Raw genomic sequence first — 19,772 nt, forward strand, 5'->3', positions numbered from 1 at the left:
ATCAACTGTAACATCCCAGCAGAGGTAAACCCATCCACATGAGGGCGCTACAGAGACAGACTGCTCAAACAGAAACGGAATCAGTCCGCCTGCTGTAGCACCCATCACTCCCTAAACATGTGACATTTACTAAGCATACATGTGTGAGTAGGTTTTAGGTATTATTTACTATAAAGACGTGGCTGTGGAAGTTTTCTATGTGAGTGCAAAGCTAGTAAACTACCACTACAAGCTGTAATTCACATTGAAGAGTAAATAGAAATATTTACACTTGGTTACGCATAAAAGACTCTTCACTGCTTCAAAGACTTGAAAAGAACATTGTGACATTAACGTGGCAATAGACAACTATTCAATTCCCCCCGCGTTTCCAAATGCTATTATTGTTGCTGCTTCTGCTGTTGTTGTAGCAAAGATAACAGGATTGCTTTCATTTTTCTTCCGAGATTACTACTGGCAACAAATTTGGTGACTATCAGAGGGAAAAAAGCAAGACATATTCAAATACATATCCTTATTCAATCTCAGTGCAGCTCAGAGTAATCACAGGCTCTTCTGCCAACAGTACGGGGTAAGCTTATGCAAATGAATGCACCATGACGTCACCGGTATGCAAATGAGAGAATGATAAATATATAAAGAGAGCTGGCACGCCGTTCATTCCTATGAAAAGTTGCCATGTGGCACATGAAGCAAAGAAATGTTGACTTCCAAGTATAGAGTTCAGGTAAAAATACGTGAACCTTCCTCATCAGTGGATCCATAGAGCATGAACACTATCTTTGCTTCTAGCCCCGCCTCGTTCTTATTCACACGGACAGAGGAAGGTTTAGAACTTCTAGGACCTAATGACTTAAATTATGGCCATTCAAGGGTTCATACAAGGAAGTCAATAGCCGTCTCTTTCCCAACGTAAGTCAATGGGGAAAAGTCTTATCGTTTCCAAAGGCATCACATGATGGATACGGAAGTTGTTTGGCCACCATGTCAAATTTGTCTCAAAGTCGGCGCTCTTCCTGGGGGCTTGGTATGACGTTGGAGCTATTGCTAGCTACTTTCATTGGAAAAGAGCTGTCGACACACAGCACAGGACACACTGCATTTTGTTTTCCACAGTTACTTCAGTTGATCCACTGTTGGCCATTTCCACCACTGGTGACTGCAAAGAAGTTACACTGATAATCTTTGGTCAGTGGTGATAGCTACCGATAGCTACCAGGGGAAAACAAAAACACTATCCTCTTCCTGTTTTGATTGCGCAATGGTTGACGCACTTCCTTAGTGCTGTAAATAAAGCCTTCACTTTTCCTGGAGGTCAAACCCGGTGGTAAACAGAACAGCACAGTGACAAACTGGCTTATAGGGAATCAATGGAAACATTATTCTATAACCAGTACACGTGCAATCAACATTTACTTCATAATGATAAGTTCAAGCTAAAACCTGCCTACTGCCACTTTAACAAAGGCACAGAAGCATTCGCATAGATGACACCTCCAGGTCCGTCTGCGCTCTTACTGTGGCCTGTAGCCCCCAAGCTGAGGCATGTAGCTGGAGGCCGGCGCTGTTGACTGGCCGTCTGTCGGTGTTGCCTGCTCACAGTCCTCTTCCAGGGGACAGAAGTCCAGGGGCTCCAGCACCTCCTGCTGCTCCATGATGTCAGTGTGTGTGGAGCAGGGCAGTCGGGGGAAACGCTGGACTGTCTGCTGCCCTCCTGCAGCAACGTGTCTGGGTTCTCCTCAGAGTCCAGCAGGGGCTGCGTGGACTCGGACCGTGAAAAGACAGCCTGCTGGGGTTGGGAGTTCGGGGTCTGACCCTTGTAACCACTGGAGGCCACCACCGAGGAGTACTGAACGGTGCTAGCCGTGGTGTCGGCCATGTCGCCGCCCTCGTCGCTGTCAGACACACTCTGGCGAGGTGAGGACATGCAGGAGGAGCCACCGATGCCGCTGCTGTGCTCCTCGGACAGATACTTGTCCTTCTTCAGGGCAGACTGGCCTTGTCCTCCTCGAACATGCATTTCCCATCGCACACATCCACATCAAGCACGCTGACGCCACACAGACCGTTCTCCTTTGATGTCTCTGTCTGTAGAGGACAAGTTGAAAGAAAAGTCTAATTATGATCAGACTGAAAAGTGACTGGAGTCTAAGGCCTCTAGTTTCACTAGAGAGAGCAGTGATGGTGTGGCGAGAATAAGGACACTTCTTAGTCATCTTAGCCTAAACTTGAAATTTCTTTTGAATATTCCTGATCGCAATTATCCTGAACGCAGTGTTCCTTCCCAGTGTTCCCTCCCAGTGTTCCCTCCCAGTGGTCCCTCCCAGTGGTCCCTCCAGTGGTCCCTCCCAGTGGTCCCTCCCAGTGTTACTGGTCCGCTGCAGAATGAAAGCAGGCTAGAGCTGGAAAACAACACGGAGCTTGAGAGATTTGCTCTGTGCAAGCGAACCTTCAACAGGTCCGACTGTTATAGGATGTTGATTTGTCGCATATTGACATATTATACATGCTGTCACCCTCATGTGTGTCCATTCAAAAGGAGTCCTCACTTTCAAAGGATAATCAGGAGACCAGTTTCCAATGGTGCTCTCTCCAGGATTCGGAATCCGGGGCCAAAAGTTCTCCATGATCCTGTAGGAAGAGAGGAAACACTGAGGGTCATGTCTCAGCTTAGAGACTGTGGATCCAGAGCTAACACGTCCACATAAGATCTTTTAAATCATTTTCATTCACTATGTATCTGAGCAATGGAGTTCAGCGATTATTTCTTCAGGGTACACTCAGATGGACCAGTTCATAAGACGGTCCACTGGAGGGTTTACAGCTGTTATGAGTGACCACACACTAGAGTGATGAAAAGCCTGCCATCATTAGATTTGTTTAAATGAGAACCCTACGTCTCTCCTCAAAGACAGTCACGGTGGGCTTCAAACCCGGCTCTGAGAGCAACGGCTTAGGTGTTCAGACTTACGCATCTTTTTTGTAGACACAGAGCAGCATGGTCCCGACAGCGATGAACAGAAAGCCAAGGCTCACTCCGACCACAATGCCTTCCATCTCTCCTGGTGCTGAGGGAAACACAGAGAATACCACATTCTACCAACAACCACACAAGCCAAGCTAGAGAGAAACAGTCATGTCAGTAGACTTCATGACAGCAGTCCAGCTGTGGTCGAGTCTCCACAATGAAGGAAATAAATTGAGCTGATCAACGTGTGTATGTGTGAACAGAGCCCTCCCTCACTACATGTGCACAGTTATTTATCTCTTATGTTTTCTATCAGTGCTGGATTTCTCAAAGGAACGGTAGGTAACATATTAAAGTGCAGAGCCTGAGATCAAATCTAAACTTGATCATGTTTTTGAGGAATGGAAAAAAAGTAAAAACATACAAAGGAAAATTTCCTGAGCTTAACACAAATTATTAGGATTGAAAACTAGTATCATGACAACTTTTTGAGTTACCAGGGCATTTACAAAGGCAACCAAATGAGCTCAGTCACAGTTCATGTGCAGCTAAATAAGATCTCATGCCATTTCTTTCTGTGCATGTCTAGCAAGGACTAGATCAATGGCGGTTGAGAGGGAGTACCATTTAAATGTGTAAGAACTATACCGTCATATAACCTCAACAGATCCTCTACATCCTGTTTCTAAATAATAAAAAAAAAAATACATTCTTGTAGTATTACAACAACTTCTTCATCACATTATGAATCAATCCTTAATGGGGTTTTTTCCTCATAATATAATGATGCCTCGTCTCAAAACAGGATTTGTTTTGATTTAGTTGTGAACCAGGCCGTGTCAATAAGGTATCAATGAGCAGCATCAGTATGCTAGATGTCCAAATTGAACTTTGGCTGTGACTTTGAGTGTGATTGTATGTTGTTTCACAGTCTAATCCTTTTATGGAAAAGTCAAAATTGTCTTTGGGACACAGCCACCAAGGTTTCCACTCACCATATTTCAGAGTGGTGAATGAGTGACTGATGCTGGTGGCTGAGCCGCTGATGGTTGAGACTTTGATCCAAGTGTCATACTTGGTGTCGCCTGTCAGTGACTTCAGAGTGTATGAGGTGGTGTCAGCTGGCACGTGTATTTCTGAAAATGAGCAAAACAGAAATGAGCAAACAAGAGTGGCGTTTGGGTACCGTCAGGAAAACACTTCCTGTGGTCCAACACTAAATAGACAGCCATCTCGTTCTATTCATGTCAGAGCTACGTACTGTGAGTTTCGGTTCCACTTGTGTAGAATATGGTGTAGTTTGTGATGAAGCCTCGCCGACTGCTCTGGGGGAGCTCCTTCCAGACCAGCTCGGCCTTGTTATGTCCCGGTTTACCGTTCAATCTAACAGCGGGGGCTTCCAACGGAGCTGCAACCAACACAGCAACATCATCATGTAGCTAATCATGCAACTGGATTCAGATACAGCCTGACTTTGTACTGATGATTTTGTGGCCACATCTCTGGAGGAACATGTTGAAATTAAAAAACTTGAAAATTGAAATTTGTCCTATTATCAAGTCTAACAAAACTAAATAATTTTAATCGTGGCCCATTATTGCATACAGTTCCTGTATATTCTTCCTCTTCATTAACACTGAATGCTGCGAAAACAGGAAGTCAAAGAAACAGTTACATCCTGTTAGAGTTTGCAGACCTCGTTCAGATTTATTTATATGAGTATGTAAACATAGATTTATGTGGAAATGTGCGTGTATCTGGTATAATATTCTATCCTTTGCTCTTTTAATGTCTGCCTGTGAAACACTGTCATGCTCATTTTGATAAGAGTTGTATAAAGAAGATTTCTTATTATCAACCACACAAGATATGTTTTTAGATTAAACCTTTGTCCCACAACATGAGACAAATAGCCAACAATCTAGTGGTGAATATTACAATTACACAGAAAAATAGGATTTTCTACAAAACGTGGTATTTGTTGTCAAAACTAAGAGCCAATCAGCTCTTCGATCAGACAACAGCCAGACATTTCCCATCGTCTGGCTCTAAAAACTGCCTTCACCTCATTACACACGTGTTCATCAACAAATCTAACCGGCATGCATTGTGCGGCTATCAATTCTGTACAGGACCGGCTCATCCCAGATGAGCCTAATAGCCAGCACTAATCCAAGACCAGCTCTTAATGGCATAAGTACGGTGGCCCTGAGAGCTCAATCCACCACACATTAAGGAAACACATGCAGATAGACACAAGACCAGAATAAAGAAGTATCTTCACCAACTTGGAGACGCATGCGCAGCATTTATGAAACAGCGGTGCAAAGAAAGTGTTTCAAGGGGAAACAAAAAAATCAATGCACACTGCTACGACAAGCTTCTTGTTGCCGTTTGTGGAGTTAATAAAGTCTGCCGTCAGCCATTGGTGTTGGAAAATTACCTCAAGTTTATGTTGTTGGTTTATTTTAACACTGTGACGTTTGTGTGGTGTCTATTTGCTTGTGATTTCTTAACTTGCCTATGAGAGTAAAAAGATCAGTTAAGTAGAGTTAGCAGCAGAGGTGGGCTGTAGAGGTTCTGTTCCTGCTAAACTTAACAAGCCTAAAGCAGGCTGTGAAAAACACAGACAAGAAAGGCTCTTCCTCACAGTAGTGAACGTGATGGCAGGCCAATCACAGCCCCTGTGACTGCTTTGTGGGCACGCTCACATTTTGGGTGTGGCACACTGGCAGAAAAACATATGTTCAATGACAACGATTTGTTCCTTGAGACACAACACAGGAAGCAAAGTGAATAGGAGTGTTGCATGGACAACATATCTCCCATCTCCACTGCACTGTGCATGTACAGTATTATTATTACATATATATTACAGTAGGACAACACTGAAATGTGTTACACCTCTTCACTTTGTTTGTAGTGTTGTCGTTTTACATTACATTACAGTCATTTAGCAGATGCTTTTATCCAAAGCGACTTACAATTCAGTATCTATCTACCATAGACGCAGCTACGGGAGCAATTTTGGGGTTAAGTGTCTTGCTCAAGGACACATAGACATGAGACTAGCTGGAGCCAGGAATCGAACCGCCAACCCTCTGATTGAAAGGCGGCCCTGCTCTCCACTTAGCCACGGTCGTTTGATTTAAATGCAGCATAGAAAATTCATGTCACAATGAAAAACAATTTATTCAGTTGTTAAGGAAAATCAATAGTCATTGAATGTTGGTTTATCATTTAAATATGACCCAGTAAATGCAAACATTAAAAGGAAATACATACAACAATGCGCATCTTCTATAAACTCCACAGTTACCAGCTTCAAAGTATGTTGCATTTTGTCTCTGTCTCACTTTTTTGTAAATGGAATATCTTTGAGTTTGGATACGTCAGAAAAGTGTTGCGTTTGCTGCTTTTAATATTCACAATACAATGGTTCACTTCTTACAATGAGTCACTGATGAGAGTGTGTGTTATCGTACCTCCTTGCTCCAGATAGGCTGCTGTGCTTGCTGGTTTCCCAGTCCGTCCAGAGTATATTGGATACACAGATACATTGTAGCAAACAAACTTCTCAAGGTTGCCTAGATTTCACATGAGATCAAGAGTTGAAAAAAATGTTAGTTTAGAGGAAGGCCCATAGAAATCCATGTATTTAGATTAACGCAGAGTATCAATTAAATGATACTCAACCCAAATCCATCTTTTCAGTATGACACCCTGTGGGCTTGAAGGGTGGCTGTTAGCAGATTGTGTTTCCATGGAGAAAAGCCATGTCAGCTTGGATTTACACATTGTCACAGACGTAATGCAGTGCAGCAATCTGCACAGAAACTACATAACTATGCTGAACACGAACGCAAACTTGATGTTGACTGGATCACACAACAGAAGCAGGTTTCTGAGTCTGTTCATTAGTTTTCATATTGTATATAAATAAGTGGCAAACATAGGGGGGGGGGGGGGGGGGGGGGTCCGCGGAGGTACTGCAGGGGGTCCGCAACATTTTTGGTTGATTAGACAATTTTTTTTTTCTTTTCTTTTTTTTTCTTCCCCAAACATGAATCTGTCCATCATTTTAATAGTTGTATTGTATGGAAGATAACAGGTATGTTTATGCATGGCAGTGGCACTAATAGGCCATCACTCATTTTTGTTTCCACAATTATGTTTATACATGGCACTAGGCCCAGTTTAATATAAAACACAATTTTATACTATATGCTGTGTATAGTAGGGGGTCCCTGCTCCATCTCTCTATCAGTTTGGGGGTCCTTGGCCTGAAAAACGTTGATGACCCCTGCTCTAGACAGATCCAGTGTGACTTAGCTTGATCACTGGTGTTTTCTATTCAGGTCCCTGGGCCTGCCACTCAAACGGTTAGTTCCTCTCTAAAAGGGCTCATTCAAGCCAGCATCACTAAGTGATTACATTTTCATTCACTAATATAGTCGACTCACTATATCATGCTCAACAAATGGTTTGACAAGTTTCTATGACTGTTCGGACTGAAACTCAGGACAACTAATTTTTGGAATCTATTGCAACCGTGTACATCCAAGCTGACCACAGTCTATGATAGACCTACACATCTATCTACTGTACAGACCGTGAGTGGTTCATTCTCAATGAGGACATATTTTGTATGAAATATCACTTTGATGGTACGTTGGAAAGGAAAAGGGTTACCTTTAATGGCAGTGTGCCTGGTGTTTCTGTTTTCCCTCTGCCAGTCCGTCTGATCACCCCTGACCCACTCCACTATGTACTCTGACAGAGCTGTGATGTTGGGGGGTTTCCACTCTAACCACAGCCGGCCCCCATGGGGCCACACCTTCAGCTCTCCAACTGGAGCGAGCTCTGGAAAAAAAAACACACACACACACACACACAGAATATCACATTGTTACTTTGAGCATTCACAACACTCAGAAAAGGTCATTATTAGCCGTGTTGTGCAGCAGCATGCGTCTGTGTGCACAGGATCAGGATCAGACGCAGCAGCGAACTACAGTCCAGCCTGCAGCTGAGAGCTCGGCTGCATTTCCATAAACAGCTGGAGTCTCTGCTCTGGACTAAGGGTAAGTCGTAGGAGGCTTCGTGAATCAGCTCATTACGTTCCAAAAAAACAACGGCCATGTGGTGCAGCAGCACATCATATTGTGTCATATATGATATTTGGATGTCAATTGGACTACATACACTGAACTAAAATATAAACCCAACACTTCTGTTTTTGCTTTTTTACATTTTTCAGAAGTTAAAAATAAAGACCTAAGACCTTTTTCTATGCACATCAAAGGCTTATTTCACTCAAACTTGGTCACAGATTTGTTAAAATCCTGTTAGTTAGTGAGCACCTCTTTGTTGTCAAGATGATCCATCCTCCTGACAGGAGGACCTACAAATCCGGCTTCTTCACCTGCAACATCGTCTGACACTAGCTACCAGGAGAGTCGATGCAACAAGTCAGCAGGGTCTTGACCCGACAGCAGTTCGTTGTCGTAACCGACTTCAGTGGGCAAAGGCTCACATTCAATGGCATCTGGCACTTTGGAGACGAGTTCTCTTTACAAATGAATCCGGTATGACCCAAAAAATGCACATCTGTAGCCCTAGTCATGTGAAATCCATAGTTCAGAGTCTTCTTTTCAAGATAAACTGCTCCTTTTAGAGTGGCCCAAGACACACCTGTGTATAAAAAAATGCTGTTTAATCAGCAGCTAGATATGCCACACCTGTTAGGTGGATGGATTATCTTGGCAAAGGAGAGGTGCTCACTAACACAGGTTTCAACAAATTTGTGAGAAGAAATTGAGACAAATAGTTGTCCTCAGAGGTTAAGGCAGTGACCATGAAACTCAGCGTCCTGGGTTACTGTTCCAGCAGGGAATCTTTGTTGCATGTCATCCCCCATCTCACTCTGTGCCCTCATTTCCTGTCTCTGCTGTCCACTTGTCAAAAGATACCGATTGGACTACGTAGCCCAGTTTTAAGGATAAATGAATTTGGAGTACTGACCTGGATTAGGTTTTTGTCTTTTTAATATAACAGAACAGTAGGACAACAAGAGGGGCTAGAGTTGGATGAACAAGTCCCAGGATGAATACTGGACCTAATAGCCACCTCATCAATAAAAAAGGTAAGGAACTTGTTTCAATCATCTATAGAAAAACATGGTAATGTAGAGAGTGGTGGTGAAACAATGTTATTAATAGTGTTGAATAAAATCATAGGACTTCTTTTTGAGGAAGAAATGAAGTTTGCAAAGTAAGCAGTTCTAGCTTCCTTTAATACAGCATTAAAAGATTCTCGGAGATGTTTGAGATATGTGCGATGCATTTCTAGCCCAGTGGCATTCCATAGCCGCTCGGTCCTGCCTCACTTTGGTCTCAGGCTGCAGACAGCGTCTGCCATCCACGGAGAAGTGCTGCCGATAGCCCTTTCCCTAAATGGTGCCACTTTGTCCAGCAACGTAGTGAAATGCTCATTAAAAGACTGCATTCAGAATTCAACATCATTAAGATGTATGTTAATATCACAGCAAAAATGCATTGCGAACTGATCAGCTGTACTTTTTACCGAGTAAAAATGCGGGGACGCAGTGCTCTTTTAAGACACAAGGGGTTAGGGTTGGGCGGTATGACCAAAAATGTATATCATTATACGGTTTCACGGTATTTTTTTTCCGCGTTAACGCATTAACTAATTAACGCCGAAAATTATTTTATCAAGCGTTTACTTATTAAGTGGACATTTTTAACACAAGAACCGTCAGCAAGCGGTGAACAGCTGTTTGTGTGGCATGTCTTCCGTCTCTTCCTGCTCCCTTCACCTACATTCCCCTGGGTCCTAAGACCCAACATGTACAGCTTTTTATCACCCTCTATGTACCAACGTACATTTATAACAAATACCACACATATTACAGTCTAATCAGCGTTGCATATGTGTCTAACCAAAATACCCCAAAAAGCAAAAAAAAATAATTAAAATTATTTTTTAAGAGTTTTTAAAGTGTTTTTGTTTGTAATATGTATAATAAGCATATAATTTAGTTATCGCTACTGATAATTTAACAAACATGAAAATATGACGTAGATAAGTTTGCAGTTTTCAAGGTGTACAATTCAGATTGCATCTAATACACACATGAAAATAACATGTTTTCTGCTGAGGTGTAAGTTGCTCGAGTTACCACCAGCAGCAACAACAGTGGCTCCAAACTCGCAAAACGTCAAATTTTTTAAAACCAAAACACTTCCAAACAGCAGACACAGCTCCTCTCTTGGGCACAGACTCTATTCCGTCTCCATCTCCGGTCTCTCTTTGTTCCTCCTGCATTGCTCTTTTCTGTTCTTTAAGTAATGCGACGGAGCCTCTCCCAGCTGTTAGCAGACTGTTGTGCTAACGGCTAGCTACCGAGCTGTACCCAGCATGCTGTTCGGCGGTGAAATTTTAAAAATGTACAATTATTAGTGTTACAAATTGTTTACGTGTCACAAACTGTTGTGTGTCGTGGTGATGCCACGTTAAAGAGCGTTAGCTGTGGGTTATTAATTGTTGTGTTATGACGTTATAACCATAACTTAGGGGTCCCTCTCACTACATTAGTAGCTCCAACCGTAGCCATCTATGCGGCAAACAAAATATTTTGCTTCCTGTTGGAGAGTGACAGCAGTTGTTTTGAAAAATGAATATCATACGGGAAATTAAAACCGGTATACCGCCCAGCCCTACAAGGGGTCAGCATTTACAGAGAGATAAAAGAAAATATGTTTATGATCACTGATCAGTAGGTTCTTGGGAAGTCAGATAAAAACTGACCTGCTGGACCGGGATGTCGATAAATTAAAACACAATAAAACAGCTTTATGTACATATGCCAGTGGTGTATACGTTACAGCACTAATAATAAATGCAGCGGTTTAGATTATACAATGTACGTGTGCGTTTAGAGTGTAACACCTACCATGTGCTTTTCGTGAGATGACCAACGATGCCTCAGCAGATTTCCCCACAGAATTGACAGCGGAGACGTACACTTTAACAGATTTCTTGTCAGCCAGGTGAATCTGGTGAAGGACAGTGATAGCGCCGCTGTTTGACCTGTTGACTGGGAAACTCGCCCTCTCCAAACTCCCATTCTTCACTTTATCCTTTGGGTCTTGAATCTTTACGTTGAATCTCGTTATCCTCCCATTGGCAAACACAGGATCCTGGCAGAAACAAAGTGACACACTGTATGTCACCTTTCTGCATCAACTCAAAATACAACTGCTGCAAAAACAGTGTGGTCTTCAGAACCTGGGATGCAATTATCTCAAAGAAACCATTTGGGTACATTTTAAGATTGTTTTTGTTACTATTATTGTGATGCCATTGTGCGCTGTGTATTCAGGCCTTTACTACCCATATCCTTCAAAGATTAAAGCTTTGTTCAACAGAACTCTGTTGTCCTCCGAATAAAAAACACATTCAATCAACACAGTGAGTGGAGTTTATGGTGAAACAACTTTGAAAGAAGCTCTATGTTGGGACTGAGACATGCTGTTTAAATTGCTCTGCTAGTTTGTTAAGCTGAAACAAACTCCCCTTGTTATCCACATTGAGGGAATATGCCACCAAATGCCATGCATGTGTTTAACAATGCAGTTGTTCGACAATAATAGACCTAACTACAGCCAAACCCTTTTTTGTACGCATTTATTAGGATAGATTTATTGTTATTTTTAGACTCCTTATATATTACAAAGATAAAATAACATCTTTACCTTTTTTGAGTAACAGGTATGTTCCTCTTTTACACAGCAGGGGCGTGACTAATAAACAACAGGAAAATGCTAAATACTTTTACTTAGACTCCATTTTATTGCTGAGAGAATTTGACATAGTGTATATGTCTGGGGCATTTCTTGTGAAAGGCAAGAACATAAGGATCTGTTACATGCAGCATTTGTCAATTGATGGAGTAATAAAGTTTGCATTCTTAGTTCATACTACACTCTGTGTTTTATAATCCTAAAAAATATAGGGGAAACTAATAACCTGTCTTGTCTAGACGATAGATGAGAACCCAAATTTGGGTTGCGGTTAGACATTGACCTCCAACAGTCGAGGTTAGACAGTGACCTCCAACGGTCGAGGTTAGACAGTGACCTCCAACGGTCGAGGTTAGTCAGTGACCTCCAACGGTCGAGGTTAGACAGTGACCTCCAACGGTCGAGGTTAGACAGTGACCTCCAACAGTTACGGTTAGACAGTGACCTTTAACGGTTATGGTTAGACAGTGACCTCTGGGTCATATAGGTTGACGGGCAGCGAGTCTCACAACAGCTTTTCCAAGTTTTCGCAATTTATGGGTTACCATGTGGACAAGACCGTCATAACCCTTGGCTACATTACAGTGTAAGTTTTGACCTGACGTCCGTTTTGTACAACGTGATTGGTTATTGAATTTGTTCAAGGTGTGAAAGCTCAAAAATCAACATTGTATTCATGTAGGATTCATTACATTCATTACAGCTGTAATGTAGGGCCAAAGAAAAAAGCAAGAAGTTCCTGCTACGCATAGGCACTGCTCTCGCAGCAATTGTGGTCTGGGCATTAGAGTCTACACAAAGACTTTCTATCATTTTATTGTTTTTGGTGTTCTATGTTTTCCAAAGCAAACAGTGTTATTTCTATTATCAGTTGTGACCGTTTTTGAGAGTTAAATTGAATGTGATGTGGTTATTTACCTTACAAATAAACTGCACTCGTCGGTTGTTTATGCCGTCACCTTCAGCAATGATTCTCCATAAATCTGGTTTACCTGGTACTACGACAAAGAAAAAAAAAAGGAAACTAAAACTTAAATATCTTGTTTACCAAAATAACATAAGGAAAATCATCACACCATATCTTACAAATCTACATTACGACATTAGAGTTGGCAGATTCAGCGGTTCAACAATTCCTTTCACCGCTGTAAATTTGCATTTTACATATTTGTCATCTTAACGGTTAGTGGTCAATGAGACTGCACAACATTTTGCACAAATTGTGTTTACCAGGCTGCACACTGTGGCAGTCAAACCCCATTTGGTGCGTACTTTGAACAGTGCAAATCTTCACCAGACACTGATATCAGTGCTTTAAGTACTTACCAAGCGCAAGGAAGGTCTCAAGAACTTAGTTACAAGGACTCATATTAGCCATGTTTTCATTCAATTGTCAAGCAAATTTCAAACAAACTTTTGAAATGTTGCAAAAAAGAAATGCAAATTAGGCCCGGTTCCATCAACTGGTTTTGAGCGAATAACCGCATCGCTACATCGTAGTAGGAGCTAGAGGCTTTGCATGACTGTAATCTGTCAGTAAATAGTAGAAGAACAAGAGACTGCAAACAGGAGACAAAGTCGGCTTGACAACGTACGATAGAAAAACGGAGAGGTCTTTCATGTCAGCTAGTATTGGACATGTTTCATGCTGCCGGGAGAAAGGTGAGGAAGAGATGATTGGATTAGGTTAGGCATTGACCTCAAGTATAAGAGGGTCAGGAAAGTCCACTGGTTAACTGGCTAACAAATCAGGTTGCCAGTACCTCGGCGAGTGGCCAATGCTAGCATTTGAATGCTGCACAGGGTGGGTCTTGCAGAGAAGAGCAGTGGGATTCATAGAAACGCACCTCGGACAGGTCGCCAGGCCACAGTGCTAGCTACTACACCACTGCGCCTGTCGAGCGAAAAAGCTTTTTACGCAGTTACGGAATTTTAAAGCATTTTGCCGTTTCCATACAGCTTTTCTAATGCAATACTTGAAAATGTACATACAAATATGTTACTACAAATACAGTTATTGTGTCCATCAGGTATGACAGATATTTGACAATACATTTATCTGACGTTCTTCAATGGTCTTTGAATTGTCTTTGAACTTTGTGTTGTATTTGTTCGCCAAACACTTTTACTTGGTCAAAGTAGTCTGAAATGTCATATCATAAAACTCACGGTCCTCTGGTGTTCTCTTGGTAGCGTTGGTACTCCAGTTGCTCCAGTAACCATGGCCCTCTCTTGCATTTTTGCAGCACACCTGAGTGACATATACTGTGTCTGGCTGAAGGTTCTGGAGTCTGAAGGACTGTATGTCCATGGCAGTGTCATTAGGAGGTACCTAAAGGACATTAAACACAACTCTTTTATTGATTTGGTCAACTAATAATTAGAAAAGACAAACAGCAAACTTGTCAGTTGACCAGGCATCCACACACAGAAAATAACACAGAAATATGGAAGAAATTAAAAAAAAGAAGTTACTTTGAGTGTTCGAATGAGAAAAACATACTTACATAAGTCCAACTTTGAGATCCATTTTGGCAGAATCTTATTTTATATGTTAATCTCACATATTCTTTAGGAATAGGATGAGTCCAGTTTATCAGAAGGGAGGTGGGAAAACTCTTCTCGGAAATGACTTTGACATCTGATGGAGGGTTTGTTTTCACTGTAACGAAAGACACAACAAGCTGTCGTCCTTAGTCACATTTCAGCATTGTGACTGGTGTGTACAGGTTTTAGACCAGACTAGGTCAGAACAAGCAGACATAAAAATGCAAACTTACCAAACCTGCCGGCATCCTCATCCAGATGCTCAGACTGTATTTTCCCCAGTTTATTGTGTGCCTCCACCCAGATCTCCAGCGTCATATGATTGGGGAAAGTGGCTTCAAACTCCACTTGGACACTGTTGTTTTCGGTCGACACATTATAGTGCTTAGGACCGCTGACAAAAGATTTGAATACCATTTAGAGGAACTCAACAGCAAGGCCTACACAGCGATAAATACAAATGGAACACTTTTCACAATACTTTTTTTTTTTCATACAAATTCCAATATTCCAACCTTTCAGCCTTCTCACTAGAACACACAAATATATACCCATTCTCAGACATGAAATCTGTAACACTGCTGGCTTCATCTGCCTGTTGATGAAGAGCAAATGTGATGGCTTGAAATAAAACCAAGGAACAGAGCAGTGGCATCAGTTCTCTCACTGGCTGCAGCAGTGATCGAATGTAAAATCTAACTTGTAGTTGAATTATCTCTGTGCCTTGACTGACAATTATCGTCGGAGTTTGATCATTTATGACACTGCGTCCTTTTTCGTGGCTGAGTGCGGAAGGAATTTTGTTCAACGGAAAACGTAATGTGCCCCACACACACACACACACACACACACACACACACACACACACACACACACACACACACACACACACACACACACACACTCGACTTCAGAAGGACTAAAAACATAGCTGCACTGGCCTCGATGGGTTCAAAGGTGAGGTCTGTTGCACTTGTGACCAAAGTCAGCTCAAATGTAGAATGGTGCTATAGTGGTTTGGTACATCACTGCTGCACAGGGTGTGGAAAAAGCTTGTTGTCACTACTATCTGGCAGGGCAAGCAGGATTAACAGACTGAGTGAAGGTACTTTTTAAAACTGCTCAGTGTTTCCCTATATTCATTTTATGAGCAGAATTATGTCAAATAAAATATTGTCGTTAATCATCAAGTCAAGGTGGAAATTCCCTCCAGGCGTTCCTGAGATATCCCGTTCCTGAGAATGGACCGGACGGACAGACAACCAAAAAACAACAACATTCCTTTGGCCACAGAGGCATAAAAACTTCTAGGGGTATACTCACGGGTTCACTGCGACATACAGTGTGTATGATGTATGGACTTTTTCGGTTTGACGTCCTACTGGGTCCCACTTACAGCTGATCTTTCTAGAGATGTGCTTCTTCTCCTGAACGGCCATACAGGACAGATTCTCAGGCTTCCCCGGAAGATCTGACATCGAGACAAACAACACAGAGACATCTTATTTGCTTCATTTTTTAATAGATGGTGTTTTTATATATACAGAACTACTTTTTTTTAAATATATATATATAGGTATCAATGTATTTGAGAAACAACTCAAAGATAAGAGTAAGGTTATGTTTAATCACAAAAGTGTGTCTAGTATTTGTTCAGGTTGCTTTGAAGCTCAAATTCAGACTACACTATTCCTTAGGCTCAGAAAGTCTAAGGGAACCGAACACACTGGATATACTTAATAATAATAATGTGGTATAATAATACCACATCACTGTAACAGTTGGTCTGCGAGCTTTCAAGGATGTTAACAGCGGACATTTGACTACAGACAGTTTTCAAACTGTCTGTAGTCCAATGTGATCATGACTAATAGAAAGAATGGCCAAACATAGAAGCACTTACAGCCTTTCGTAAGGTAGATCCCGTGAATAAATTTGCCTCTGTTCAGGGCACAATAGGGCGACTCTTTCTTGCAGTGGCAATATAACCACTGAGATTCACCGGTGATGGGGACAGTGACATTGAGAGCAGATTCGTTGATCTTGGTGTATTGTTCTTTGGGTACAGTAGTCTCAAACAGACTCCAGTAGAGGTCATCTGCTGTGACTTCGGCTGTGTTGACGATCATGCACGTAGCCGTAAAGTTGGTCCCGATCTCTAAATCTGGAGACTGTGGGGCTATCACCAAATGGTTGTTGTGTTCTGAAGTTGAAGGAGAGCAAGGCTATCAGAAAACAGCGTCAAATAAAGGTAACACCTGTTAGACTAACAAAACAAGAAAACAATTCAATGTCCGTTATCAAACTCAAACTGGTGGAACAACACATTTTTTTGACAGGTACACTGCATGCCCATCGGCCCAGCAGACTCTTAAGGAGCCACTTCAACCTGCAGGGCAGAGCTCATGTGACTGCGCATTCAACAGCGATGGACATGGTCACCTTTTCAAAATCCCTTTTTTTGGTCCATTAAATTAACATGGGATGGTGGCTATAGAATAGTTCTCATTTTTATATTTATTAAAAAGGGAGTCATTAAAATTAGAAGGTATAAACATAATGTATTGCTCATGTCAAAGAGTACTCAACACTGGACTTTGACAAACAAAAGTTAGCACAGACATTGCAGTGATCTTGATAAATAATAAATAATGTTGGATCATAGATCTACCAGACCAGCTCGTATGTAGATTATATCTCTAACGGAGTACCACACATGTGACGTTCAGTAGGGTTCTGGGTTAAACATGCAGAGACTAAGAGGCATTTACCACTTTTCTGGCAAAATGCTTAAACTAAGCAGGATAGCAATGTTAATGTGTTGCTTTTAAATAGTTGGGAATATGAGAAAAGCGTGTAGCAATGCATAAACCAGTATACAATTTTTTCCTGGTGGAGAACTCCACCCACCCACTTTTTAAACCATCGTTACGCCCTGGAATAGGGTAGCCAAGTAGGGAATTCATCCTCCATTACATTTGTTAGGTCTCAATGATACACACTATGTGCCTTGGTGGGGGAAAAAACTGAATGGAAGCAGAACTTAGTTTGTTTTCTCCACAGGGTTGCTTTAAGAAGCAGGTAGGGTTAAATGTATTCTCAAGGCAGACATACTGACTTGTTATAGCTGGAGAAAACTGATGGAACTAACAGCATCAACAATAGTTAATGTGACATGTACGCACAATACCAGGGCCCTTGAGTTCAAGCATCTAAGTGGAATGCACCCATCATTAATGTTATTAATTCCACCAGTGTTTCCTGCTGTGACACGTAGAAATGACCGTGGCAAAAATATCTAGTGCACATCATTGTTAAAGTGTCAATGGAAACGTTATAGTGTCCACTCCAGGGCAGCAGCAGATGAGACATAACGCATGCAAACAGCAGCAGAGAACTAGACGTGACATGTTCTCGTGACGAGATGTGTTCGGCCTCTATGTGTCTCCTGAAAGACAAACAGTGGCAGGACTCGGGATGGAGAAGGGTACTGACCAGTTGCAGCAGGAAGAGCGGAGGCAACGCAGGCTAACACCAACAGCTGGAAAGACACCATGATGATGACTAGCTAGGAACATAAACAGAGCACAAAACGTCAGACTGGAGAAAGTACCGTTAGCGTCAGCCCTGTCTCAACCATAACTGCTACAAACTCACCACATCGCCCCAGTAACTAACGCTAAACTAGTCATTGAGAAACGACGTAATTTATTGGCTGTTCATCTGGCCCCTCTTTAAGTTTCATATTCTCTGTTCTCATTTTGCTAAGATACTTGCGCTAACGCTAGCTTAGAATGCAGTGTTAGCTAATAGTGGCTAACGTAGCGTTAAGTTGTTCCATACAAAATAAGCACAGACTATGTTAGCGTGTGGCTAACAACGTACGTCGCGTTACATAGTAGTCACAGTGCTGCGAATTCAATATTTAGGATAGCATTGAGAGCTCACATTTTCGCCACCCTGTTAACGCCATATTGTTTACGCACTAAAAAGCAAGACGTTATCACTTACCTAACTGGCTTCAATGTTGGTCCCTGTGTGATTTCTGTTACACCAATACCATATTTATGTATTGCTTAAATCGAACAATCGCCAAAACAAGAATTTTAGCTGTATTTTTTGTCACGTCCCAGTGATTCTGGGGTAGGACCGCCCACTTCCCGTCAAGGGAAACTTGTGTCGCAACATGTTGCGCCACACGGACACGATCTGACAGCATACTGATGGACCCACCTCTCTACTGGTGAGCTCTTTGGCATTCTAGTGAGAGTTTAGCGATCTGCTCAAATGCTCAGTGAAGACATACTGTTTGCTGATTCGTCCGATAAATTGTCCGTCAAACATATCTGACGAATCAGTGGTTTCCACTTTTCCTGTCTCGGATATACGCCCACCCCCCTGATATTTTCCAGTATGTCTCCGCCCCTCTAGTTCAAAAGAATGCACGTGCCCATAAAGGTTCGTGGACATTGACGTTGCAGAACAAGACAACACATGATGTGATTGGGAGGGGATCATTTTACTATGGTTGCCTTATCTTTACAAAACAGATTGCTGATTCGTTGTAAAGAGTTTAATGTCCAACAGAAGAGTATTAAGGCCTAACAGGCTGCATGTATGCCAACTCAACAAGCAGGGAAAGTATTATTTATTGTCCAACGGAGAGACAATAGTCCTACAGTAAAAACGTACAACACAATGTAGCAGGTTATATCATTATATATTTCAAAAAGCTTACAGTTACACAAACTGATTCAAAAGAATACAAGCAAACAACACTGGCAAAAAAAGGTTGTTACACAAGGCAGAGGTCATGAAAAGGGCATACTGTAATGTGCATCTTTTTATAGATTTTTCAGCCAAATTCAGTAATCCACATATGGCAGCCCTGGATTAGAAAATCATTACATTTTCCAAGATTGAGAACTAGTCTTTGTATATTGTCAAATACAGGGCATCTTATATGCATCTAAATCTTCCCCAATCACAGACTTTAAAATGAGGATTTAAGACGTATTTGATGAGCAATGCAACTTAAATTCTACATACGTGGTTTTCTCTCTCACCTCCTATCTTTAGCATTATCTTGCTTTTGCTGTAATTCCAATCCAATCCAAACGTACAGAGCATATTTAAAAACATCAACAGTTGACCAAAGTGCTGTATGATTAAATAAAGCAAAGGACATAAATACAATGCAGTAAAACTACATAATAATAACGTAAAACTATATGAGCAAAAACTAACATCTACAACTCATCTATTAACTCTCACACTCCCAGGGTCAACAGCAGAGATAGTGGATAGTCTCTGGAACTCTTGGAGATCAACAGCATAAGAGTGTATGTTCCTTACCCTTAAGGAGATTCAACCCCTCCTCACTGCCCCTAGTGCAGACATGTCAAACTCAAGGCCCACAGGCCGGGTCCGGC

The 19,772-nt window shown here is 41.8% G+C and overlaps 1 protein-coding gene across 1 annotated transcript; it reads right to left on the reverse strand.

Moving 5' to 3' along the window:
• Positions 1 to 6: 6 nt before the first annotated feature.
• il6st (interleukin 6 cytokine family signal transduce) lies at positions 7 to 18,524 on the reverse strand. Its single transcript, XM_068710402.1, is given in 18 exon segments — positions 7 to 1,663; positions 1,666 to 1,989; positions 1,992 to 2,088; positions 2,550 to 2,631; positions 2,972 to 3,068; positions 3,964 to 4,104; positions 4,230 to 4,376; positions 6,454 to 6,555; positions 7,661 to 7,831; positions 10,944 to 11,190; positions 12,712 to 12,791; positions 13,963 to 14,125; positions 14,301 to 14,455; positions 14,574 to 14,734; positions 15,664 to 15,811; positions 16,244 to 16,543; positions 17,836 to 17,908; positions 18,352 to 18,524. Coding segments are annotated over 17 exon segments (2,625 nt in total). The 5' UTR covers positions 17,897 to 17,908; positions 18,352 to 18,524; the 3' UTR covers positions 7 to 1,514.
• Between the last annotated feature and the right edge of the window lie 1,248 nt (positions 18,525 to 19,772).

This window comes from Cebidichthys violaceus, unplaced genomic scaffold (genome assembly GCF_023349555.1).
Source record: "Cebidichthys violaceus isolate CVI_PGR_0920_01 unplaced genomic scaffold, fCebVio1.0.p SCAF_152, whole genome shotgun sequence".
Classification (NCBI taxonomy): Eukaryota; Metazoa; Chordata; class Actinopteri; order Perciformes; family Stichaeidae; genus Cebidichthys; species Cebidichthys violaceus.